A 27,309-nucleotide genomic window follows, 5' to 3' on the forward strand; every position below is an offset into this window, starting at 1 on the left:
AACCAAAGCCAAAATTGACAAATGGGATCTAATTAAACTAAAGAGCTTCTGCACAGCAAAAGAAACTACCATCAGAGTGAACAGGCAACCTACAGAATGGGAGAAAATTTTTGCAATCTACTCATCAGACAAAGGGCTAATATCCAGAACCTACAAAGAACTCAATCAAATTTACAAGAAAAAAAACAACCCCATCAAAAAGTGGGCAAAGGACATGAACAGACACTTCTCAAAAGAAGACACTTATGCAGCCAACAGACACATGAAAAAATGCTCATATCACTCGCCATCAGAGAAATGCAAATCAAAACCACAATGAGATACCATCTCACACCAGTTAGAACAGCGGTCATTAAAAAATCAGGAAACAACAGGTGCTGGACAGGATGTGGAGAAATAGGAACACTTTTACACTGTTGGTGGGACTATAAACTAGTTCAACCGTTGTGGAAGACAGTGTGGCAATTCCTCAAAGATCTAGAACTAGAAATACCATTTGACCCAGCCATCCCATTACTGGGTGTATACCCAAAGGATTATAAATCATGCTGCTATAAAGACACATGTACACATATGTTTATTGCGGCACTATTCACAATAGCAAAGACTTGGAATCAACCCAAATGTCCATCAGTGACAGACTGGATTAAGAAAATGTGGCACATATACACTATGGAATACTATGTAGCTATAAAAAGGATAAGTTCATGTCCTTTGTAGGGACATGGATACAGCTGGAAACCATCATTCTCAGCAAACTATCACAAGAACAGAAAACCAAACACCACATGTTCTCACTCATAGGTGGGAATTGAACAATGAGATCACTTGGACACAGGAAGGGGATCATCACACATCGGGGCCTATTGTGGAGGGAGGTGGGGAGGGATAGCATTAGGAGATATATCTAATGTAAATGACAAGTTAATGGGTGAGCACACCAACATGGCACATGTATACATACGTAACAAACCTGCACGTTGTGCACATGTACCCTAGAACTTAAAGTATAATAATAAAAAAAACAAGAAGCACATAAGAAACTAAGAAAAAAAAATTATGACAATGATTACCCTAGGGGAAACCAAATGTTATACAGGAAAATAATCAGAGTATAACATATGACTCAGTTGTAAATAGCATTTACCTAGTCATAATAATGAAAACAGCTATTGATTTGATCAAAATTATGATCTAAATACAGAGAAGATTTAGAAAATTGGAAAATGCATATATATGCACAAATATATTATATGTATATCTGTGTGTGTGTGTGTAGTGGTAGTTAAATAGGACAGGAAAGAGAATTATATAATTTCATTTTCATCTTCCAAAGATGGAAGTCAACAGACAATGACTAAAACTGAAAATTCTCTCCAATAATCATGTAAAAACAAAAAAGATAAATGCCACCAAAAAAATGAAAATGATTTGAAAGTCATCTCTGGGAAATGTCTAAAGGCATGAAGATCAAGGAATTTCTATTTTTCAAAATAAATCTTATAGCACTATTTGGTTCCTTAAACTACACGCATGTGTTACCTCGATCAAAAAATTAAATTTAAAAAACTACAGTCAGATAATCTGAATTACCACACAGATTAAATGAAAAAGAAGGCAGGAGAACCAGAGATGTGGAAAGTATTTGAGATTTCCTTCCCTTCTTCTGTGGGCCCTGTGTTCCTTCCTGTTTATCTCAGCTCTGTCTTTCTGGTATTAGCTATTATCCAAATCCCAGTCACCCCTTTTTCTCTGGAAACTTCTCTCTAATGACTGAATAAATTAGCAGTTAGAATTACACAGCACAGAAAGGCTCTGGTCAAACATCAGAAGCCACTGAAATCTCCCCGTGAGTAAATGGACACACTTTTTTCAAACGCTTTCTTTCTTTTCTTTCCTTTCTCTCTTTCTTTCTCTTTCTTTCTTTCTTTCTTTGTTTCTTTCTTTCTTTCTTTCTTTTCTTTCTTTCTTTCCTTCCTTCCTTCCTTCCTTCCTTCCTTTCTTTCTTTCTTTCTTCGTCTTTGTTTTTCTTTCTTTCTCTCTCTCTTTCTCTCTCTTTTTGAGATGGAGTCTCGCTCTGTCACCCAGGCTGGAGTGCAGTGTCATGATCTCACTGCAATCTCTGCCTCCTGGGTTCAAGCTAAACTTCTGCGTCACTCTCCCTAGTAGCTGGGACTACAGATGCAAATTTCTTTAAAATATCCTTATACCGGATATTTCTTTAGCAAACACCAAAAAGGATATTTGTGCTTCTGATCTAAGTCGAAGCAGTCCTGACCTTGTGTTGCCCTCTATAGAAGAGACTATCCAAATTTCATAATCAAATTCCGCCCATAGTACAGACAGTTGTTTCCAAACCATTAAAATTCCCAGGTTGTTCTCTTCTGTATCCAATGAACAAAGAAACATTGGAAGTATGGCAAGTGCATTTATGCCAGGCCTCAGCATGATCGAGGATGAGGGACACACATGTGCAGAGTGTTTTCACTCCCTCTAATTCCTAACTCTTCCTAATGACCCTTTTGCTATCCTCTCACTGAAACAGTGGCAGTCACTTTTCAAGAGGAGTGTGGTTACTGTTGAGAACAAAGAAAGCAGCTTAGCTTTGAGTTTCAAATTAGACTCTTTGAAAGGCCATAGCCAAAACAATAATCTTAAAAGCATAGATTTCCTTTGCAAGTGCCAGGCCCTTGCGATAGCAAATGGCTTTTTTTGGTCGTTGTTCTTGTTGTGTTTTGTTTTCACTTTAAAATCTTAGCTCTTTTCCCAGAAAACATGGGGGTGGGTAGCAGTGAAACATAAGAGGGCAGAATAAAAGGAACTATAGGAGGTAACAAGAGAAACCCAAAATAGGTTGAAGGAAAAATCAAAGGCAGCAGAGAAGTATATCCAGCTTCCCATCCAGAACTCTACAACATGGCAGACAAAGAGTGGCCAGTACAGCCATAGCACAGATGCGGCAGTCAAGCGCACTATGAAAGGTGGAAAAGTGGGGGGATGAGGGAGGAGGCCCTAAACGAAGTTATTAGCTCTGTACAGAAAAATGAAATCAGCCACATGTTCGTTCACCTATGTTTCATTGTATAAAAATTTAAACCCAAGACTGAACAATTTAGGTCTGGAGAACTAGTATGGTTTTGAATTTACAACTTTCCAAATATGGAGATCGAAATACATTTATTTCTTCAAGGAGGATGTATTGAGTACCTGCCACACTCCTGTTACACCAGGGATACAGAGTGGAACTAGAAAGACAAGCTCCCTGCCTTTGCGGCTCCTATTTTAGTTGGAAAGACAAGCAATAATTACATAAAGAAAAACTTAAAGAGTATAATTAAAGACCATGATGAAGAAATAATGAAGTATAAAGTGACAGGGACACTTTGGATAGACTGGAGAGAAAAGGTCTTATGGCAGTAAACCAGGGAAAAGGTGGTGTGAATTAACAATCCCTGGTTATTTTTCCCATAGAGCTAGGAAAAAGTAAAAAGTTTATCTTCTTCCTCTTGGCATCATTACCTTAGCTCCTTCCCACCCCTGCCTGCCAAGCGACAGCCCATGCTCCAGACATCTTCTCCACCCTCCTCTGAAATCTCAGCAATTATTTTCTCTTCATTGAGACATTGTGCCAGTCGAAAAATCAGTCCAATCTGGTACAGAGATGAGGGACTTACATCCTTTAGAGGACAAAATGGCAGCTTCAAGGGGCCTTCTGGAGTCAAGAACCCATGAAGCAGGATTTCTAATGGTGGACCATCAAGCAAAATATCTGGGAGTCATCTGGCTCCCATGAAGTCATTTTTTGTGGGAGAAACTGCTCAGCCTATCAGGAGAGCTGCCCTTGATCTTTCAATAATTTGTTCCCAATATCACAGTTTTCAATAGAGACACAGTAACATGATCCAGCAACGCAAACAGGAAAGAAATAGCAAGAGAGGTCAGAGGAGAGCCAGAAAGAGAGAAATATTAAAGAAACCAAAGAAGTATTTCCATATGCATGAAAAAGTGTCTACGAAATCTAGCAAATGTACCCTGAGAGGCAGTACAGGAGAAGCCCATTTGCAATGGGGAGTAAATGGAGAAAAGGAAGTGAAGACACGTGCTTTAGAAAAGCTTAAAAAGGGAAGAATTGGTGGATAATAAGGCAAAGAGAATGCAAGGTCCAGATCAAGTGTTTTATTCACATATGTATATCAGCTTAGGATTAAAAATACATGAGCATGTTTATTGGCCGATGAGAAACAGCCAGTAAAGAGAGAGATGGACAACGCAGAAGAAAGACAGGCTCGGGTGCAGTGGCTCAAGCCAGTAATTCCAGCATTTTGGAAGGCCAAGGCAGGCAGATCACTTGAGGTCAGGATTTCAAGACCAGCCTAGCCAACATGGTAAACCCTGTCTTTACCAAAAAATACAAAAATCAGCTGGGCATGGTGGTGCACACCTGTAGTCCCAGCTACCTGGGAGGCTGAGATGTGAGATTGCTTCAACCTGGGAGGAGGAAGTTGCAGTAAGCTGAGCTCATGCCATTGCACTTCAGCCTTGGTGATAGAGCGAGACCCTGTCTCAAAAAAAAAAAAAAAAAGGCCAGGCACAGTGGCTCACACCTGTAATCCCAGCACTTTGGGAGGCCGAGGCGGGGGGATCACAAGGTCAGGAGTTCAAGACCTGCCAGACCAACAGGGTGAAACCCCGTATCTACTAAAAATGCAAAAAAAATAGCCGGGCATGGTGGTGGGCACCTGTAATCCCGCTACTTAGGAGACCGAGTCAGGAGAATCACTTGAACCCAGGAGGCAGAGGTTGCAGTAAGTGGAGATCACACCATTGCACTCCAGTCTGGGCAACAGAGTGAGACTCTATCTCAAAAAAAAAAGAAGAAGAAGAAGAAGAAGAAGAAGGAGGGGGGGAGGAAGGACAAACAACTGGAAGGGAAAACAAGTCTAGCTACAGCACAAATCTATGTACAAATCCTGGGCCACTTCACTGAATGCTAGAATCACACATGTAACTGCCCACAGGACACAACAAAGGACCACACATCACTAACTTCAGAGCAGTTGCCTGCCCCGAAAGCCTTAAATCCTGACTCTCTTTCTCTCAAACCCTCATGTTTTGCTGGTCTTACCATATGTCCGGAATCTAACCAATTCTAACCACCACCATCATCATCGCTCACCTTGACCTGTCTTCTTCTATTTTTGACCCTGTGCAGTCTATTTTCCACACAGCAGCTGCATTGGTATTTGTAAGACATAAGACAAATCAAGCCAGTCTGGTCTGAAACCCTCAAAGGTCTTCCCATCTGGCTCAGAGTAAGGGCTACTATCCTGTCCTACAAGGCCCTGAATGGTTTGCACCCTTGGCCGCCTTTAGCCCACCTTCCTAAGGGGAGAGTCAGGAGTGTCAAGGAATGCACGTCTGCAACACTCTTCTTTTTCACAGAAGTAAAAGGAAGGCCATCTGCTGCAATGAAGATGAGTGGTCATAGGTTTGGGAAAGGTAGAGAATGTGTGAGAGTTGTACAGGAATCGTTGCTCAGCAAAATGTTAGAGGAAGAAGATTTGTAAGACTGCTAACCATTCATTTGAGGGGCAGCTGTTCACAGGGCTGTCTAGTTGACTCCAGCTAGTGCTCAGCAACCCTGGAACAGAAAAAGAGACAAATAGATCCAGATGGGCAGCAAAAGGGCACAGGATGAAGGAATTTGGAGTGTCAGTGTGTGCCTGGGGAAGAGGGTCTGCTGTTCTCTAGCTAGGTCTTCATAAGGGAAAGAAGTGGGGGAAACAGACCTATGAAGGGACCTTTTGGACGTTTTCTAAGGAAACCAACAGGAAAACCCAACAACCCAGTCTAAGAAAAGTTCCCGAGGTCTATGATTCCCATACCGAAGTCTCATCAGAAGAGTCAACACCAGACCTGCCTCCCTTGCTGATGCCTAACTAGGGGCATGAATTTAAATGTCTTTCCCTTACAGGACACTGTAAATGAGTAATGGTCTCAAATTAGACCTTCACAGATTAAGACTTGTGGGGGGTTGTTAAAAATAAGTTCAACTTTAAAGGAGTTAGAGTCTAAAAAGGGTAGCTACAGAGCTAGCTTCAAAGGGAATTTTTAAAGCCTCCAGTATTTCCTGAGAGTCAACTTGAATATAATTCTCACCCCATAAAGATCTCCTTACCTACACACTCAGCCTAAAGCCACCACCATGTGCCTGGTGCCTCACCTCCCAGGGAAGGCTAACTCAGTTGTCACAACATACGAAAATATTAAATAAGTAGGTAAGAAGAAGTCACTTAGGAGCTGGCTTAGAAATTACTCCAAATAAAATCCCCTCTCTGGCCATATCAAAGAAATTCTTAAATCCATGCCTAAAGGCCTTTGGTATGACATTTATTTTAATAAGTTCTAAATATATTCATCTATGAATTTGTGAGTCTTTCGGCCTGTGGAAAAAAAAATTAAGTATTACATATTAAGCAAAATTAAAATCAGATGTCAATAGACGGATATCACATATGTGAGAATCATCCGCATGCCCACTGCCTGTTCTACAGCAGAGTATCACTTCACCTACCAGGCGACAGTGTGTCCTGAAAAATATTTTCTCATAGGAATTAACATTACATTCATTGGAAAGTCACCAAATAAGTAAATAAAATTCTCCACTGACTAAAATGTTTGTTCTAAGAAAGTTCAATTTCATAAAAACTTCTAAGTCAATGTTATCTTTCGTTTTATAACACAAAAGAGAAATTCCATGTATAGGTCATGCATCTAATAATCTAACAAGTATATTTTGTTGAACTTGAAACTTGATTTAGAAAAAAATATTGGCTGTGAAAAATACTGTATTAGCATAATCTACCGCCATGAATTTAATGGCTAATAATACATCATTTTCCTTCATATAGGGGAAAAAATGGTTTGGACCCCACCAGTTCCCCATGTGGCTATCTCCCCTCAACTAGCCAATGAAACAAGTCAGGGAAAGTCACTGATGACCTCCTAAGGTCACCCAGATCTCTCCTGACTTGCTCTCCCAGTGGTCCTGTTGTTCTCCCTTCCTTCTTAAAGCTCTCTCATCTTTTGTTAGCAACAGACTCTCCTTCCAGAGCCATGCTTCCATTCGACCTGCCTGGGTTCTCTTCTCAGCCCCTCTGTGGCTCTCCTTCTTCAGAGTCTACCCTTGGCCAGCTTTACGCTGACTGCACCCCACACTTCCTTGACATGATTACTTACTATACGTTGTTATTCCCTAAGAGATCTCTCTGTGCCTCATAGCTCTGGAAACCAGAACCACATTTCTAACGGCCTAATGAACATTTCCATCAGAATAACCCGCAGGAAAAAGAACCACTTTCCTCCAGTAATAATCGCACCTTCTTTCCTGTTTTAGAAAGAAAGCTTCATCATACATTCAGCTGAATTTGCCAGAAATCTACAAGTGCTTTTGAACTCGTCCTTCTAAAATATCCCACACGTTCATTCATTCACCCATAAAAACTTTTTAAAAAGTTTCAAGAAGCTTGGCCAGGCGCGATGGCTCAGGCCTGTAATCTCAGCACTTTGGGAGGCCAAGGTGCGTGGATCACCTGAGGTCAGGAGTTCGAGACCAGCCTGACCAACATGGTGAAACCCCCATCTCTACTAAAATTACAAAATTAGCCAGGCGTGGTGGTGCACGCCTGTAACCCCAGCTACTCGGTAGGCTGAGGCAGGAGAATCGCTTGAACCTGGGAGGCAGAGGTTGCAGTGAGCCGAGATCGCGCCATTGCACTCCAGTCTGGGCAACAAGAGCAAAATTCTGTCTCAAAAAAAAAAGTTTCAGGAAGCTTACATACAATCTCTTCTGGGGTATCACAAATAACTCTGCAAAGTAGAGACTATTATCTCCATTTTACAAATGATGGTTTATAAAACTCATATAAATTCTTGTAAGTTATGATGCAAAAAATTGAACCTAGAGTCATTTGTCTGACTTCAAAGTCCACGATCTTTTCACAAACCATGAAACCACAGACCATGTGCCAAATCTGATCTGCCACCTGCTTAAAGTTGTATTGGAACATAGCCACACTCATCTGTTTATGTATTGTTTATGGCTGTTTTAGCACTACAAAAGCAGAGGTGAGTAGTTTGCAACAGAGACCATATGGCTTACAAAGCCTAAGATAGTTACTATCTGCCCAGTTACAGGGAAAAAAAAAAAAAAGTTTGCCAACTCTAAATCTATACCATCCTCCATGTATCTACCACCTCAGTTTATGTCTTCTTGGATTGCTACAACAGTCTCCTAACTTTGGTCTCTCTGCCAGTAGCCTTTATCTCCTCCAATTCATTGTCCACAATAAAGAATCAATTTTTTCTTATTTATCTCACAACCTTTAGGATAAAAGACAAACTCCTTGTGAAGTTATGGAAAGCTTTTTGACTCTTGGTTCTTTTATTTCTTTCTATTCACATCTACTTTCCACTCAAGTCAAAGTGAAATGCATGGAGTTCCCCAAAAGGGCCAAGCTATTTGATTCCTATATTTTTACATATACTATGTTCTCTATACCTGGAAAGTACCTAAGTCCTGCCTCATTTACCTACTTATTTTGTATTCTGAGCTCAAGAGTCACTTCCTCCTAGAAGTCTTCCTGGGCTCCCTCAGGCTGAACTAGGCAAACATTTTTATTCATTCATTAATTCATTCAACATGTGTTCAATGGGCTCAACTATCAAGTAGGAGATAATGCTTTGTGCTAAATATACAATGATGAACAGGACAAAGACAGATCATGTTCTCACAAGTCCAACTTCTTTATTCCCTCTTAGTTCACAGTATAAAAAGAGATGAGATGAGGATGAAGGCAGAGATGGACACTGAGATGGGGATGGAGAGAGTAAGGGAGACACAGATGGATCAGTGATTTTCTTGTTTGACTCTCTTACCATATTAAAAGGTTACTGAGGGCTCAAAAGTATCTAGTGTTTCTTGAATAACAATGTATACCAGAACACCTGGCACAAGGCTGAATGAATTAAATAATTTTGAGTGATACAAGGACACAAGAAATGAAGATCCTTGCAAAGAGTTCAGGCTAGTTAACAGCCTATCAAGAAAATGTCCTGTTATTTTCTGGGGAAAGTCAACCTTTACAGAATTTGAGATGCTTTGTGAAAATGTGACTAGGCATGAAAAGAAAGATGGGTATAAAAGAATATTCCTGCAAAAGACACAAGCCCTAGTTGGAATAAGAATCAGGGAGTCAAGTGTACATCACACAGTCTTTACCCAACTACACATCTGAGACTGCTAAACCATGAAAAAAGGTGCCATAACCCTGAACTTGGGGCTCCATAAAATGTTTTTTCTCATGGGAACCTCAGCTCATAAAAGAAAAGAAAAAAGACAAAGTCTTCTTTACAAGCTATGGTAAAGCAGACACAAAGAATTGACCCAGTTTCCAAAATAAACATTAGGCGTAAAGCTCTCCCCATCTGGCTAAAACTAAAGCCAGAAATGAAAATCAGCATGTACACACTGCATTTTCTACCTACACCGCAATAACAAGGCCAATAAAAACTTTAACATGGAACTTAATATTATACCTGAAATGCCTGAAGTCGCATATTAAGATTTGTAGAATAATTTTTTTCTAATATTAGGAAAGGGCAACAACCCACTTTTAAGCCTGTCTGGATATCCATCTAGGTCGAGTACCTCTCCAAGTCCAAGTCCCACTGAGCATGGTGTGCAGTCTCTTCCTGGGCCCCGATCCTTTGCCCTGAGACACATGCCTTTCAGTCTTCCTAGCTGCCTAATTTCTATATGGAAAAACACTTCTCTTTCCAAAAGCGTATTTTCTTTTCTCCATACTATTTATTCCTTGACAACTTTTCCTCTTAATCTTTACAGAACATTTTCTATACAAAATACATCTTACTCTCCATAAAGCAATGTACACACTATATGTAAAAAGCCCTAACATCTTTGTGACACCACTTTGTTTCCATCTTAACCTCATCTCCAATAACTAGCTCCATGCCATGGACAGGGGCATAACTGCACCAATAGAATCTTAGAAGTATAGAATGTTAGCCCTGAAAGGGACCTTAAAAGTCATTGACTTCAACTTTGGCATTTCACAATTGAAAAAAATAAATAAATAAAACTCAGAGAGATGTAAAGACTCCCCAGGGTCACACAGGCCTTTGCTCTCAACTTACTCTATATTCTCCCAATCTCTGGATCTTACCATCTTCTATTTATTTCCTTTTCCTGTGGGGAGAGGTCAGGGCAATGCGCATAATTTCAGCTTGACTTTTATCTGAATTCCACAGAGGATGCTGAAGAAGCTCATCAACATGAGAATATGATGTGTGGCATTGGTCTCCTCTGCATGGTGCTGATTGACCAGTGTGCAACTAAATGCTTCCCAGTTGCACTTAACTGCCTACACGAAGATTTGGATTTCTTGTCATATGCATCCCACTGGCAGATGGTCTTGCTATACTTTTAAATGTGCTAAACCATTTGTCTGCTGCATTGCAGATCATACTAGTCAATTACAGAAAGTTTTTAGACTGTTTACGTGATTACCAATTACATCTTATTTGAAAATTGCAGATTAACATCGTTATGACAGAGCTTCCTGTCTACCAATTAAACCCCAGCAATTTTTATCTTTATAATTTTTAGTTTGGTTTGTTTTGCTTTCTAAGACTCAGTTTGCATTGCATCACAGCAGGACAAATTCTCATTGACACATACTGCATGGGCCAGCCTGTCTCAATTTACCAAAGCAGACAATAGAAAAAGTAGAAAAATGCTTTTAGAGCAAATGAATACCCAAATTCCAATCTCATAGCCCTTTGACATAGGCTGAATATACATTTAATAACATATTTAATAGTGTACTAAGACGTATATATGGAGAGAGAAAAAATTAATGGTTGAACTTATTTAAGGCAAAGAGTTATTCAAAACATATTTTTATTTTATATGCTTCTTTCTTTTATAAAATTATAATGAAATATGCAAATGTAGACTTCCTTAAAATGGCTAGATTAAACTAAAATACAGTTTATGTGATAATTTAGTAATAAAGAAGGAACTAAGTAACTGCTTTCTTGATAAATGTTTGGAAGAGAATTTATAAAAACATATTAAGACAAGAGTATAATCCTATTAGAAAAATTCCATCATTGCATTCCTTTGTTTTATAGTCATCAAAACAAATCATCCGTGTACTATGGTGCCTTCTGAATAGCAGCAAAATTAGTCAGTGTGCCTAATCCTTAGAAAATCTAATATTATTAGGGGCTCAATAATAAGATTATGTAAATAAAATGGATTAGAAAACATTTCATGAAGGCATCATTAAGTATTTACCAAGCAAATTAGCAAGGAGATTACTTACATCTTGATCTAAATACACATACACACACACACGTACGTACATACATACTGTTTTCCACAAGTGCTGCAGAACTAAACTGCAAAAATATTCTCTCACAAAAGCCCTTTGGTAGTGAATTTTGTGAATGTCAGCAGAGTAGCTGGATTCATTCATGAATGGACAGATACAGAGGAATGGGGAGGACGTGACTACCCTGGGGAGTAATGGCTGCTACCAGAGCAGTGGAGGTCACTCAAGGCAGACAGAGCATGAAAAAACCGAGAGAAAACAAATTTAAGGTAAAGAATGCATGATGGTAGATGTATATAGAGAAGCATCAGGCAACCCTTCCAATTCAGAAATCTGAACAGGAAGATTTCCCATGTTGGGCAAATGTAGGAACAAAGGACTTAAGTCTAAGAAATTCCTAGGTAGCAGGTAAGAAAAGTATTCTGGGATGCTGCTGACATAGGAGAGATCTGGATGGCATCTCAGTTAAGTGGGATCAGGGGAAGGTCAATACTATTTTTTGAAGATCTGTCTGATATATCAACAAGGAAAACTTTTGAGACTGTATTCCTAGACAGAGTCCACATCCAACTTAGCATTAGGGTAGCAAATCCTAGGAAAGGAAAGGCCATTGAAAAGAGGGCTCGTAAGGACCTAGGAATTGGGATTGTTGCCACACTCATACTTCTAAATTTTGCTGAGAGGCACATAAATTTTGGATGACTTTCTCTAGAAAAAGAGTCTATCATTTGCAAGTAGTGATTATTTTTCTAAACAGAATATAGGCAGTTGGTGTCTCCATCAATCTTTTGATAAAACATTTTTCTGTTTTTGAGTTATAAGGTTACAAGTGGTGCTTCCCAGACTGCTACACAGATTGACTAGGATCCTGGCACAAGTAGCAGCTTTATTTGTAATAGCCAAAAACTGGAAACAAATACAATGTCCTTCAATAGATGGTGAGTTAAACAATACTACATCCTAACCATAAACTACTACTAAGCAATAAAAAAGAACAAATTAATTATTGATATACTCAACTTAGATGGATCTCAGGGGCATTATGCTGAGTGGAGAAAGCCCATTTCAAAAGGTTACATTTTACATAATTCAATTTATATAACACACTCAAAATCACAAAATTATAAAGATGGAGAGCAGATTAGTAGTTTTCAGGGAATAGGGATAGTTGGGGGAAATGGTTAGATTACATATGAGAGAGAGCTTTGTGGTAAAGGAATAGTTCCGTATCTTGATTGCAGTTGTAATTAAAGAAACCTGCACATGTGATAAAACAATACAGAACTATACACATACATTATATCAATGTCAATTTTGACACTGAGCTATAGTTATATAAGATGTAATTATTGGAGGAAACTAGGTGAAGGTAACAAAGGCCCTTTCCATACTATTTTTGCAACTTCCAATGAATCTATAATTACTTCAAAACAAAAAGGTTTTTTTAAATCTATGCTCAAGTATAAGGCAAAATGTATTGTATAAATATGAAAAGTAGTATGGTGCTAAATACAGCATCTGACAAAATGTTGTCTTCTGAATTTATAAAGTACATTTTTGCCCATACATCTTACCACTTTGCATATGTAGGTATCAGTTTAATTAATCATCAGGATCTCTCCCTGTGTATAAGGACATTTTCTGGCTGAAAGCCTCTGGAGCAGACAGCACTCGGAATTCTCACTCTCTTTCTAACTGCAAGCTCTAACCAGCAAATAGAGTCTGCGTGTTCTTATTCCTATACCTGTACAAGGGTGTATTGGACAAACAGAAGTTGAACAACTGTCAACACTGATGCTCCAATAGCTTTCAGACATTCTAAACGATGAAAACTACCTGCTTAGACCCAAGATATTAACCTTTCACAGTCCAGCCAACGTCCCTGGACTCCAAGAACTTTTACCATCAATGTCAAAATCTAAGCCTCTGTAACATGGAATCTCAGAAAAAACAGCTTAGACACACACACACAAAAACCAATGACCATGATCCGAAGGCTTAAGAGGCGCTAATAATGCTAATCACACCTTCAGTACAATCTTAAGGTTAGTTTAGGTACCAGAACTAGGTGTGAATAAGTCATCTAAGTCAACTTGAAGGCATGAATGATGGTGAAGTCTCCCTCAAGATCTTCAAAAGCAACTTCTTTAGTATGTATTTCCTTTAGGTTGTGGTCTTCTGATGCCGTCCAGTCACAGTCTGAGTGCAAAGGACATGGTCTTTGTCCCTTTTGGGGGCATTCCACTTCTAAGAACATGGTACTCAGGTATACATGTTAAATCCTAGACACTTCTCATTGCTGAATGGGCTTATATTCAGCAATCCTTTCATTCCCTCAAATAGGCATATATTCAACCTACAGTGACTGTAATGAAGACTACGTTAATAAACCCCTTCTCCTAGTCTTAATTGTAAAAACCTATACAAAAGTGTATCCTAAGTTCAACTTTAATTTAGGAATTCAGTATTAACTAGAATATTTATAAACGATATATTTCACATTGGATCCTATCTGTTTTTGGAATTTAACACATTACCAACAAAATCTATGGAATGTGCTAAATGCCACCTGTCTGGATGCTGGTCCTGGTTCCTTCAAGAGAGCTCTGTTGGGTAGACACATTAATATGTTTTTCACACATTAATATGTTCTGAAGAGTAAAATATATTATTTTGCATTTCTATTTTCTAAAGTAGATAAAAAATGCACATAAGATGGATTAAATACCTTTCCGAAGACAAAGTAGTTCATTTTAATCCTATCTGAGATTGTAGCCAGGAAAACTGCCAATAATAATAATTTTTAATGAAAACATTAAAATACTTACAGCCAACCATCATCATAGCCACCGAAAACATCTTTTCCACATCTGTGGTAGGAGCTATGTTTCCAAATCCTATGGTTGTAAGGCTTGTCATGGTAAAGTAGAGAGAGGACACGTACAGTGAATCCTTGCTGGGTCCTCCTTCCCATATCCCAGCACTGGTATTGTAGCGGTATGGAGTCCCAATGCTCAAGGCCAGCTGGTAGAGCCAACTGTCCATTTGGATGGTGTTAGTGACTTCGTCGATGACCTCGTAGTCTCCGATGCTATACCATATGCAGGCCAGCCAGTGGGCCACCAGTCCAAACACACACACCAGAAGCACGAGGACTGCTGCTCCATATTCTAGATAATGGTCCAGTTTCCTAGCCACACGGCCCAGTCGTAAGAGACGCACCACTTTTAAAGAACTGAAGAGACTGCTGATTCCCTGGATTAAAAAAAAAAAAGACACCACATTTTCAGGAAAAAAAAAAAAAAAAAGCTGGGGAAACAATATAATGACTCACCTTCATAAATTTAACCATCCATTTACATATTAAGAACAGATGTATACTATAGGTCTGATTTTTAGAAATCAAAAAAGTCAAAATGATAAACTGGAAAAAAAAATAGATTTCTTCCTACCCAGAAATTCATATTTGTGAATTATTAGATAAAATAACTTTTCATTAGCTAAGAAACTCCCAATTTATTTTCATAAGTAGAATATAAATGGTACAGAGAGAAACCAAAGATGAAAAATGCTCAAATGCATTATATACAGAGTATACAAATAGGGGTGTTGAATTCAGAACTTTTATTTCCTTTTCCTATAAAATTTTCCCTCTACTCTAAAAGGTTTCTTTTCATTTCTTATTTTATGATAGCTCCAAATAGCAGAACTCTGAAAAAGGAAGCACAGTCTTACAGGCAATCAAACAGGAAATCCTTGGGTACATATGGAGAAAATGAACAAATAGCATTGTTGGCCCCACTACCTCCTGCCACAATCATGAGAATCACTACATTCTAGAGTTCTGAAAACGTGAACAGAGCTGAAGCTGAAACAGGTGTGTGGCCTCCTAAATTCTATTCATTCTCTAGCAAAAGCCACCAAAAAGAACACCAAAAAAAAAAAAAACAGCAGCCGGAAAATTCATATTTTGTTGAGAAGCTTAACATAACAAATAAGGGATTATCCCAATCAAAGCACAGCATAGGCTTTCTTAAATCAGTGAAAGTCCCATAGCTACTTTTTGGAAGCATGTAATAGGCCACCTGCAGAGGTAGGATAAGTTCATTCCTGATGCAGTTCACAAAACAGGCAGGGAGGGAAAATGGAGCAGTGATCCAGGAAGCCTCTCGTGCAGTCATCACCTGCAAATCCATTCATGTCCAGGACTTCCTTACTGCTAACCCTGTCTCCCAGAATGTAGACAAAGAATCTAATATAACTTACTCTGACATGAATTCTGACCAGCAAGGAGGAATTTGTTGTTGCAGTAGAATAGAGGTATATTAATAAGACTCTAATTATGCATGGTAAAGTTCCTGATAATTAAGAAGGAAACAGTTGACAGGGTGCAGTAATTCATGCCTGTAATCCCATAACTTTGGGAGGCCGAGGCAGGTGGATCACCTGAGGTCAGGAGTTCAAGATCAGCCTGGCCAACATGGCAAAACCCCGTCTCTACTAAAAAAATTCAAAAATTAGCCGGGCATGGTGATGGGTGCCTGTAATCCCAGCTACTCAGAGGCTGAGGCAAGGAGAATTGCTTGAACCCGGGAGACGGAGGGGACAGTGAGCCGAGATCACACCACTGCACCCCAGCCTGGACGACAGAGCAAGACTCCATCTCAAAAAAAACAAAAAAAAAAAAAAGAAAGAAACAGTTAAGAATGCATCTGGTTTGCTGGTTTGTTATACTATATTCTATAAGGCAGTATGTGTTTGAAATTTTTCATAATGAAAATTTAAAAGAGAAAGATAACAAAGAGAAGTAGAAACAAGAGTCGCTATAGAAACAAAGGAGTAGCAGGGTCATCCTGCCGGGTTTCTGTCTCAACCTCAATTTCTTTAGGCCTACCTCTGTTTAAGTCAAAACTCTCAAATATTGTGGCATATATACAGCCTAAAAACAAATTTCCATTTCACTTTAACACTTGGGGGAAAAAGATGCTGAACTTTAGTCAGTTAAAAAGAGTAGAATTAATAAAATAAAGAAGACAAATTTGTGTAATTTAGTGACATGAGATGTTGGAAGGTAAGAAGAGTCAAGAAAGCTTGAAAGCTTTCAAAAATGGAACTGTGTAGTCATCAACAAGTAGTACAAAAATAAACATTTATGGAGCACTCCTACATGCCAAGTTCTGTTATAAGCCCTGGGGATATTAAGATAAATATGCCTCACTTCTGCTCTAAAGAAATGCATAATCGAAATACATGAAAAGCTCAAACAGAGTTCAGTTTAAAAATAAACACAATGATGTTATAGATAATGTTTTCTGGTTAGCTCAAACTTTTAAAGGAACTTTGGGACTGCTGTTTAAATGCTGCATAGAAAAGTCATTTATACCTGAATTCTTTTCTCTGAAAATAACTAAAAGCAAAGAGAAGGAAAAACAGAGAGAAAATCTTCACCCCATTCAAACTAAGAAAGCCAACACAAGCCCCAACTAGAATGTGATGAGTTAGGACCTACTAGAATTAGGTCCAAATGGCGGAAAGACATATATCCTTCATCTCTAGCAAGTAGATTGCTCCAAAAGGAGGTGACCCATCCCGACAGGCCTGCTCTGGACTCTACTTACTTGAAAGCACATTTTCTAATATTTAGAAGTAGTTTGACACTTCTTAAAAACTATAAAATGTTTTATAAGCTTAAAAAGTAATAAAATATTAGTAAATAGACATTGATATATAAAGTATATATAAAATATTAGTTATATATCTATAAAGCATTATAGACTCTCTCTACCATAGGTTTAGAAGTAGTGTGACACTACTTAAATATTATAAAGTGTTTTATAAGTTTAAAAAGTAATAAAATATTAGTAAATATACGTACTTGATATATATACATAAAGTATATCTAAAATATTAGTAATGTATATAGATATATACCAAGCATTATAGACTCTCTCTGCCACAGGTCCTCTGGCACCACTTCCTCTTGGTTTTTAGCCAACCCTCCAACTGACGCCCTTTCAACCACCTTCTATATATGAATGATTCTCAAGTCCATTTAGCACCAAAACAACCTCTCTCCTGAGTTATTGATACTAAGCCAAATGTCTGCTGTGCATTTCCACGTGGATATCCCACAGGTATCCAAAAACAGGTCCCAAAGGGAACCCTTTGCTTCTCCCAAATCAGCTATCTTCTATCATGTGAATGACATCATTATCCACCCAGTCACTCAGACCTGGGGCAAAGCCTCCACTTTTCCCATTTCCTGCCACATGTAGCTGGTTATCAAGTCCTGAGAGTTTCATCACTCAAAGTGCCTAAGTGCTCAAAATATATCTATTTAATAAATCTCTCAGAAAATGTCCTTCTTTTCCATTCCCATAGGCATGTTTTGGTCATGATTTCACAGTTTTTTCTCACTTGTGTGACAGGAACTGCCTCTCCATCAGCCATCCCACCTCTATTCTTGCTTCCTCTAATTCACAGATCACACTATAAAGGCTATCAGTCTCGTATTTTTTTAAATGCACATCTATCTAAACATGTCCCTCTTTAATATAAACTCCTTTCATGTTGGCTCATTACCTGTAGGAATAAATATTAATTTTCAAGTGTGACATGCAAAGCCCACCAGGACCTTGTACCTGCCTACCTGCTCAGCATCTCTCCTGCCAATTCCTCCACCTGCTCCCTAGGCTGCTGCCGTTCTCAGGTAGGAGTAGTTCTCAGAATGTCCATGCTGTTTCATGCTACATTACAAGTTACTCTCTTTGTTTAAAGGCTTTCTTCCTCCACTCTCTTAGTGGTTAGGATCTTACATACAGTTTATGACAAACACTTCCTCTTCCACGTGTACTACCCTGACATCTTCTCCCTACCTCTGCCATCTTCATTGTCATACTCTCCCCCGTCCCCCACTGGAAGAATTAGGTATCCTTCCTTTTTATTATCATACAGTTTCTGCACATCTCTATTATAACAATTTTCACTGTCACACTTACTACAAGTGTGTTTGCATATTCCAGGAAACTCTAAACTCTAAGGAGTAGATCTACTGTCAATTACAAAGCTGGCATATGGTAATATGTTAAGCAGCCAATAATTCAATAAACGAAAGAATAAACTTTTGTGAAACTAGCAAATGTTGGGGGTGAATTTGGGGAGCTTTAATTACAAACTCAGAATGATTTAACAGTATAATGTAGAGAACAAAACAGTCAATAAAGGTTGCATTAATAGTGTACTTCATTGAGTACAAAAGAGAAATTATCCTTAATCTCTACACTGACTAGGTGTATTACTCCATTTTCATACTGCTGATAAAGACATACTTGAGACTGGGTAATTCATAAAGGAAAAGAGGTTTGATGGACTCACAGTTCCATGTGGCTGGAAGCCTCACAATCATGGAGGAAGGCAAAAGGCACATCTTACATGGCATCGGGCAAGAGAGAATACGAGCCAAACAAAAGGGGAAACGCCTTATAAAACCATCAGATCTCATGAGACTTATTTACTACCGCAAAAACGGTATGGGGGAAAACACCCCCATGATTCAATTATCTCCACCTGGTCCCTCCCAAAACACCTGGGAATTATGGAAGCTACAATTTAAGATGAGAGTTGGGTGGGGAAACAACCAAACCATATTACTAGGTCACACACACAGGAGATCAGTTGAATATATTCATCAGAGAACTGCCAAAAAAAAACCCTCAAAACTCAACTCTATTAGGAAAAGTGAAAGGAACTGGAAAAAGGGAGATTGGGGCAGGGCACTATTTATATTCAAATACACAGTGCACGGATGAGGGCTGAGCTCACTCTGTTCAATCCTAATGTGGGTAACCCAGAAAAAAGTTGGTGCTACAGGGATAGAAGGATGCAAACAAGATTTCAACAAGCCTGTGCCACACACTTCTATGCAGTTAACCAACAGAAAGTTAGGTCATTTATTGCTACTTGGAAAAGACAAACAAGGCAATAATAACATTGACTATTTACTATATGCCAGGTACTATTCTAAGTGTTTTCTTTGTATTAATTAATTTAAAATTCAGAACAATCCTATGTGGTACCTATCGTTAAAGCATGGCCCAGAAAAGTTAAAAATAATTGGGCTAAGTTCACATAGATAGTAAGAGGAGGATCCCAGATTCACATTCAGGCAGTCTGTCCCCAGAATCTTTCTTCATTCATTCTGAAAGTCTCTATACCTAAAGTGTAATTTATCCAACCACATGAATACCTGCAATATTCACTCTCTACATGACTGAATAAAGGAGATTAAATACCTAGCCTCCTCTTTCTCGCCACTCAGTCACAGCAATGGCCCACAATAGGGGTTCATGGAGGCCCTGGAACTCTTATATCTATATAGTCTGTAGTTCTCCAACATGGATCAACTCATTTTGTTTTCATAATAGCAGGATTCCTACCTTCATTGTTCATATGAGGACACTGAAGCTTGGTCAGGTTGAACAAACCGTCCAAAGACAGCAAGGAATGAGAGTATCACTCAGATCCAGTCTTTCAGATTCTGAGTACATTTTCCACAACAACCAACGACCCTGCAGCCTTCCTGTCCTTACCCCCAGTCTCTCCTACATCATTGCTGCAATATTAATCTCCCTGAAAGGTAGCACTGAGCATATCCTCCAAGGGCTCATCACAGACATTAAGCATAATCTCTTGAACAGGACTTCAATGCCCGCAATCCCATCTCTGTCTATGCTGCCAGGTCATTTCCCTCTATGCCTCTGCAAAGCCCTAGCGCTCCAATAAAACCAGATTCCTTTTTGCCCCCAAACATCATGTTGAGCAAAAGGAGCTAGACACAAAAGAGTATATGCTGTATGATTCCATTTCTGAAGAGTTCAGAAACAGGTGGAACTACTCCATGGGGTTAAATGAGCATACTGTCTCCCTTTGTTGGGAGAGGGGCAGTGATTACAAAAGACATGAGGAAACCTTCAGGTTCTGGCAATATTTTGCTTCCTAACATGGCTGCTAATCACTAGGTGTGTTCACTTTGTGAAAATTCTTTCTGCTGTACACTTAAGATTGGGATAATTTTTCTTTAAGTATGTCATAAACATCAAAAAAAGGTTATGGAAAACCCAATAGTCACTGATGTGTTATTAAGCTAACATTTCACCACAGTACATGATTCAGATTAATAATTTCTTACTCATCCTGTGATATTTGGTTGGGGGGGGCAGGGAGTCATAGCCATCATTGTATCTAAAATAAGAGACTTTCCTTATTTTATGATTCATTCTCATAACCTTTAGATTGGGCCACAAATTGCATTTAATTCCTGTTGGCAATTTTAATTTCACTCATATGATACTACTGGACAGTTTTAGAGGTTGATCCTCCAAAAATGCCCTTCTTATGTACTTCCGCCTTTTTCATAACAATGTTTTGATGCTGTACTTTCCACCAGTCTTAGCTACTCATTGATTTTCTGCTTCATGTCACTCCAAACTTTCCAATCTTTCTGTGCCCTCCTCTGTACTCCAGTGGCTTTCTGCCTCTATCCCAACCTCTGAGCTGTTAACACACAAATCCCTGGGGTTCCACTGTGGAAGAGAATATCAAATACATCAAGTGCATAACAGAACACAGCAGGGTGAATGGAGGACTTTCAGCCATCAGCCTTCCACCTTTCTAGCCAATTTCCTTACTTGACAAGCCCCTCAGGCCATAGTAGCACAAGGAGTAATATCCAGGAGACACCTCTGTGCCATTAACTCTTCAAGTTACTTTTGTCTATTCCACATTAAAGAGATGTGAGGTGTTATCAGAGTAAAATAATATCTTGCAATGATAAAGCCACCCAAAATACAAATCAATTCTCTCATTTGATCGTCACTAATAATAGCAGGTAGATAATTCAGCCAATATTCCTTCCTATTTTCTTTAACTTTCTTGGCCAAGGACACATGATAATTAAGTGGAGATAAAAGAGCAGGAATACAGACTTGTTATATCCAGTTGCATGATTTTTCACCTACATTTTGCATTCTCACAATACAATGTTCTGGTAGATTGTTTCAAAAACATAGCTGTGTTTATTTTTCTCCCTGTATCCATACTCCTCTGCAATGTTACTTATAATTCCTCCCATCAAGAGATACAGTCTATTTCCTATCTCTTAAATCTGAACTGACTTTAGGACTTGCTTTGGCCAACAGAATGTGATATAAATGATTGCAGCAGATCCAAGCCTAGGGCTCAAAAGGCCTTGCACACCACCTTCACCTGTGGTCTTGGAAACCAGCCCAGCTGCTGTGTGAACAAAACTCACTAGGCTTTGGGGGATGAGAGACCATAGAAGCATCCCTTCAAGTCATGCATTTCAGCCATCCTAGACTATTCAGGCCTAGCCAACTCAGTGGCTGACCACAGATGCACGAGTAAACTTAGTTGAGATAAGCCAAACCTAGCCTAAATCAGCAGAACTACCCAACTGAACTGCAGACTCATGAGTTGAATAAATTATGGTGGTCATTATCTGTAAAGCCTTAGAGTGATTTGATATGCAGGAAAAATGACAACTGATAAAAATGTAAGAAAAGTGCATATGTTACATATTTATGAGCACAGAATTTCACATTTCTATGACATAACACTGGAGCAATATAGATATCGCATTAATAGAGAGGTCCCATTTTAATGTGACATTATCCCAAATGGGAAAGATATGGGTAGGTAAAGTAAGATTTAATATACAATTGTTGGGTGTTATTTATCTGTTATATTCAGAAATATGTCGCTGTTATCATGGATGCCAACAAATACTCCATGAGAATAAAGAACTGCAAGTTATTACTTCATAAATCTTACAAATATTTCTAAAAGTCAATCTCACCTAAAACTTAGCATCACCTTGGGTGGTATCCATGGAGATGACCCTTCCAATAGCCTGGCCTTGGAGTTTCTTCACCAATTCATCTCCAACAACCTTTCTACTTCTCCTCAGATACCCACTCTCATGATCATAATCTAAAATTTGTTATATTCCAAAACTTTCTCCAGCTCTGAAATTTTGAATTGAATCATCCTGCTATCTGACCAGGGCTGCTTCTCTGTCAAGATCAGTGGCCCAATTACACCAACTGCAAAAGTAGTTGATCCTTACTGAACCTGTATTCCAATGACAAATCTACCTTTCCCCAATTTATTAACCCTCTTCATTCTCTACCTTTTTTCTTATGCAATCCTATAATTTCAATAACATCAACACCCTAAATTGCTTAGCATCTCTGTCTCTCCTTTACACCCACCGTCAAAATTCTAGTCCTGGCTCAATTACCAGCTTTCTTCACATCTGTATTATGAACTGCTCAAGAAAGTTATACAATGGGTTCCACTATAAATTCATTATCATCACCTTCAATGCATCTGTCAACTACCTAGCAAGTTTCCTGTTTTTCTTATAAATTTACCTGCTCACTGTATTTCAAGCCTTCTCTACTCTACTCAAAACTCCAACCATACCCTCTTCAACCACATCTTTCCCACAGATATTTAAACATATCATGTCCCTCTCATTAAGAAAAAAAGAAATGCACCCCCTCACACTCCTAAATCAGCTATCTAAGCAAATCAGAAACCAAGAAGTATCCTTGCCATCCCTTTCTCTGACATCACCTCACCCAACCTACCTTAAAATCCTATTCATTTCAGAACAATATTTTATCATGGAAAAGCTCAAACATAAAAAAAAAACAGATAAATAGCACAACAATTCCCCCATTTACCCATAACTTGGCTAGAGTAATTATTAACTTATCACCACCCTTGCTTCTTCTACATCTCTCTTTTAACAACAAACTCCTGGTCCCACTGGATTATTTTGAAGCAAATCCAAAATGTATAATTTTGTCCATAGATACTTTAGGGTATGTCTCTAAAAGACAACATATTTTTTAATTCAACAAACCTATCACCCATTATCACACCTGATAAAACCTAACAAGATTTCTCAAAATCAGCAAATATCCAGTCCACTCAATGCCCAACCTCTCCCCAGCTGGTTTCTTAGAATTAGGACAAAAGAAGGTCCACACTTTGTGCTTTGTTAATGTGTCTCTTAATCTACACATTTCCCTCTCCTTTTTTTAACCTGTTGAAGTCAAATTTATTTGTTTGTCCTATAGAGTTTCCTAAATTCTGAATTCTGAGGTTTTCATCATTATGGTGTCACTAATATAATCCTCTGTCCTCCCACTTTCCTGTAAACTAGTAGTTAGATCTTGGAAACTATTCTGATTCAGGTTCCATTTTTTTTAAATATTTGTTTTTATCAATACATAATTTTAACTCCTAACTATCTCTCAAATTTATCTACTTCTCTCAACCTCCACTGTCCTGTCCTTAGATCATACTAATAGCATCTCTCTCCTCTATCTACAGGAGTTTCCTAAGTGTCAAGGCATTTGTTTAAACCCATTCAATTTGTTCTGAACACTGCATAAGAGTCACCTTTTCAAAATCACTGCTGGTTTAAAATCATCTCATAGCTTCCCACTATTCTAAAATCTGTTTTGTTTATATGGTCTTGAATGGTCTGGTCCAGGCTTACCACTCTAGCCCCATTCTCTTCTGCTCACTCTCCATCCAGCTTTCAATTCTTTGAGTATGTCATTCTCCCTCAAACACAGGGACTATGCACTTTCTGTTCTTTCTAAATGGAATGTTCTACAACTCTTTCATGCCCCTTCCTCAGCCTAGTTGGTTCTATCCATATTTTAGATTATAGCTCAGTTATCACTTCCTTAGGGAATTTTCCCTTTCTGATCTAGATCAGGTCATTTCATTACATAATCTCAAAGAACCATGTACATTCTCTTCATGACACTTGTCTCTTTGTGATTGTGTATGTGTATCATGTTTCGTTCATTCTTTTATCCCTAACACACTCTAGGACTCTTAGAAACCTAGTGATTGAAAGAATGAAAACATTAATTAAAGAATAACTTAACATACAAATCTCTTATAATAATTTCTGATTCTCCCAGCACTGATACCATAATTAATAATTAATAGCTTCTTAATTTTCATGAGTAGTACCACATCAGGCAACTGGATAGAAACCACAAAACAATAATAAGCTCTGTTTCATAAGCATTGGGCTCTTATTCTAAATAGATTTTATACATGAATGATTACATAGTCCATTTCCATTTCCTTTTGTAGAGTGCAATTTAAAGACTGAAAAAAAATTGCAAACTACATTTATCTGAACCTCTAACCCAGATAACAAATTATATTGCTTTTTCTCCTGTTCAGAATTCACTTCTCCAACTCAAGCTACCAAGAGCTCTACGGGGAAATAATCCTAATTACTCCATGGATTAGCTAGCATTCTCCTGTAGAAGATCTGAATTTAAATAACTTGTGCATCACACCTGTATTAGCCAATTCATATTCTTAGTGATACACAGTGGCATATATGGCCAGACAGACAGATAAAGAATAGGCACTTACTGCCAGCAATATCCAAAATGTACTAACATTTAATATGCTTCTTGTTGTGTAAAATACTTTTATTTTCATATCCACTGGGTCCACAGTGAATATAAAGCTTGACCAAAGTATGTACCCTACGAAGAGGTATATTGCCTAAAGCCCTGAATTTTTTTTAACATTATGATATATGTACAAGCAAACCAAATTGGGGATGTTTTAAATCCTTCTTCAATAATTTCTTACTGCCTTTAGAATAAAACTCAAACTCCTTAACACAACCTACCCCTGCCTACCTCTTCAGACTCACCTTGTGCACCTGTCTTCTGCTCTCTACACTCTGTTCATATAGGACTTCTTTCCTACCTTAAAAATATATTCTCTCTCACCCACGGGATCTCCAAACATGCTGTTTAAAAGAATTTCCCTACCCACCAACAGTTTCTTTTGCCTGGTGAATTCCTATGCATCTTTCAGATCTGGGCTTAAAAATATAACCCCCTCAGAGACACTTCTCCTAACTATCCCCATCCCTGAAGGTTAAGACTCTTGTTTTACAGCTTAAATAATACAAGAAATGCTGAGGGAATGAGGTAACAGGCAATGAAAGTTGAAGCAGAGTAAGACTGAAGTGGCCATGATGGGCTATGTAAGCAAAGAGACAAAGCAAAAGAGAAGAAAGACTAAGTGTATTTGTCAGGGCTCTCCAGAGAAACAGGACCAACAGGACATGATGGACATGAAAAATGGAAATGGAGATGGAGATAGGGAGATATGGAGATGGAGATATGGAAATAGAGGTGCAGATGGAGATGGATACAGGGATGGGGATGGAGATGGAGATGGAGACAGAGACGCAGATGCAGATGGACATGGAGATGGAGGTACAGATGGAGATGCAGATAAAGATGGAGATGGAGATGGAGATGCAGATGCAGATACAGATGCAGATGGAGATGGAGATGGAGGTGAAGATGATTGGAGATGAAGACGCAGATGCAGATGAAGATGGAGACGCAGATGGAGATGGAGATGCAGATGCAGATGGAGGTGGAGATGGAGATGGAGATGGAGATATGGAGATGGAGATGGAGATACAGATAGAGATGGAAATGGAGATGGAGATGGAGGTGCAGGTGGAGATGGATACAGGAACAGGGATGGAGATGGAGATGAGAATGCACCCAGCCATCCTGAATTTTCTATGAAAATGAAAATGTTTACGTTGTATTTTTACCTTCAAATATAACCTCCTTGTTTCAGCCCTTTGACCAGGATATCATTTGGTTTGTCAATGCCACATACGCCTGCCTGATATTTGATTGCATTTGATCAGCAACTAATGCAGACCCTAATCCAGATATAAAGCAGTGCTGGAAATCATTCACTATCTCTGATGCAATAGCGTTCATCAAAACTGCAATGGATTAATTAAAATCAGAAATTGCAAATACCTACTGGAAGAACTTATGGAATGAAGTCATGAATGATTTTAAAGGCTTCCTGGGGATCAATGAAGAAGCTAGGAAAATAATTCACACAGTAAGACAAGGTAGTGAAGAAGAATTTGCCAATATACTTGATGAAGTGGAGAACATATTGCAAGTCATCAGAAGTGCTAACCAATGAGAAACTGGAAGAACTTGTTGAGTCACCTACAGAGGAAGAAGAAGAAACTGAAACAGAACTAGCAATGTGGATACTTGCTGGAAAGTATCCACTTTCCAATGTGGAAAGTTGCTGAAGTGTTTCAGATTCTACAAACAATAATGGACAGAATTATGGAATATGATCCACATATGGAACAAAGCACTAAAATCTCCTATATGATCAACGAAGGAATACAATTTCTTTTTTTTTCTTTTTTTTTTTTTTTGTGATGGAGTTTTGCTTTTGTTGCTCAGGCTGGAGTGCAATGGTGCAATCTTGGCTCACTGCAACCACTGTCTCACAGGTTCAAGTGATTCTCCTGCCTCAGCCTCCTGAGTAGCTGGGATTACAGGAATGCGCCACCACCCTGGCTAATTTTGTATTTTTAGTAGGGACAGGGTTTCTCCATGTTGGTCAGGCTGGTCTTGAACTCACGACCTCAGGTGATCCGCCAGCCTCGGCCTCCTGAAGTGCTGGGATTACAGGCATGAGCCACCGCGCCAGGCTAATTTTTGTATTTTTAGTAGAGACAGGGTTTCACCATGTTGCCCAGGATGGTCTCGAACTCCTGAGCTCAGGCAATCCACCCACCTCAGCCTCCCAAAGTGCTGGGATTACAGGCGTGAGCCACCATGCCCAGATGGAATACAATTTCAATAGCAACATTTTAATGAGTTTAAAAGAGACAATAATTTCCAACTACAGTGTTCTTCCCAAAGGTTTTAGTAAAAAATAACCTTCAACTATCAAGGATCCCCAATATTGACAT

General features: G+C 38.7%; 1 protein-coding gene across 2 annotated transcripts in view; it reads right to left on the reverse strand.

The window, feature by feature from the left end:
• The window catches only part of KCNH5 (potassium voltage-gated channel subfamily H member 5), a 347,163-nt gene that overhangs the window by 239,636 nt on the left and 80,218 nt on the right, over nt 1–27,309 (reverse strand). For both annotated transcript variants that reach the window (XM_025392372.1, XM_025392374.1), the window contains exon 7: nt 14,246–14,672. In XM_025392372.1, coding sequence (XP_025248157.1) covers nt 14,246–14,672 — 427 coding nt within the window. The remainder of the gene's footprint in view (nt 1–14,245; nt 14,673–27,309) is intronic.

This window comes from Theropithecus gelada, chromosome 7b (genome assembly GCF_003255815.1).
Source record: "Theropithecus gelada isolate Dixy chromosome 7b, Tgel_1.0, whole genome shotgun sequence".
Taxonomy (NCBI): Eukaryota; Metazoa; Chordata; class Mammalia; order Primates; family Cercopithecidae; genus Theropithecus; species Theropithecus gelada.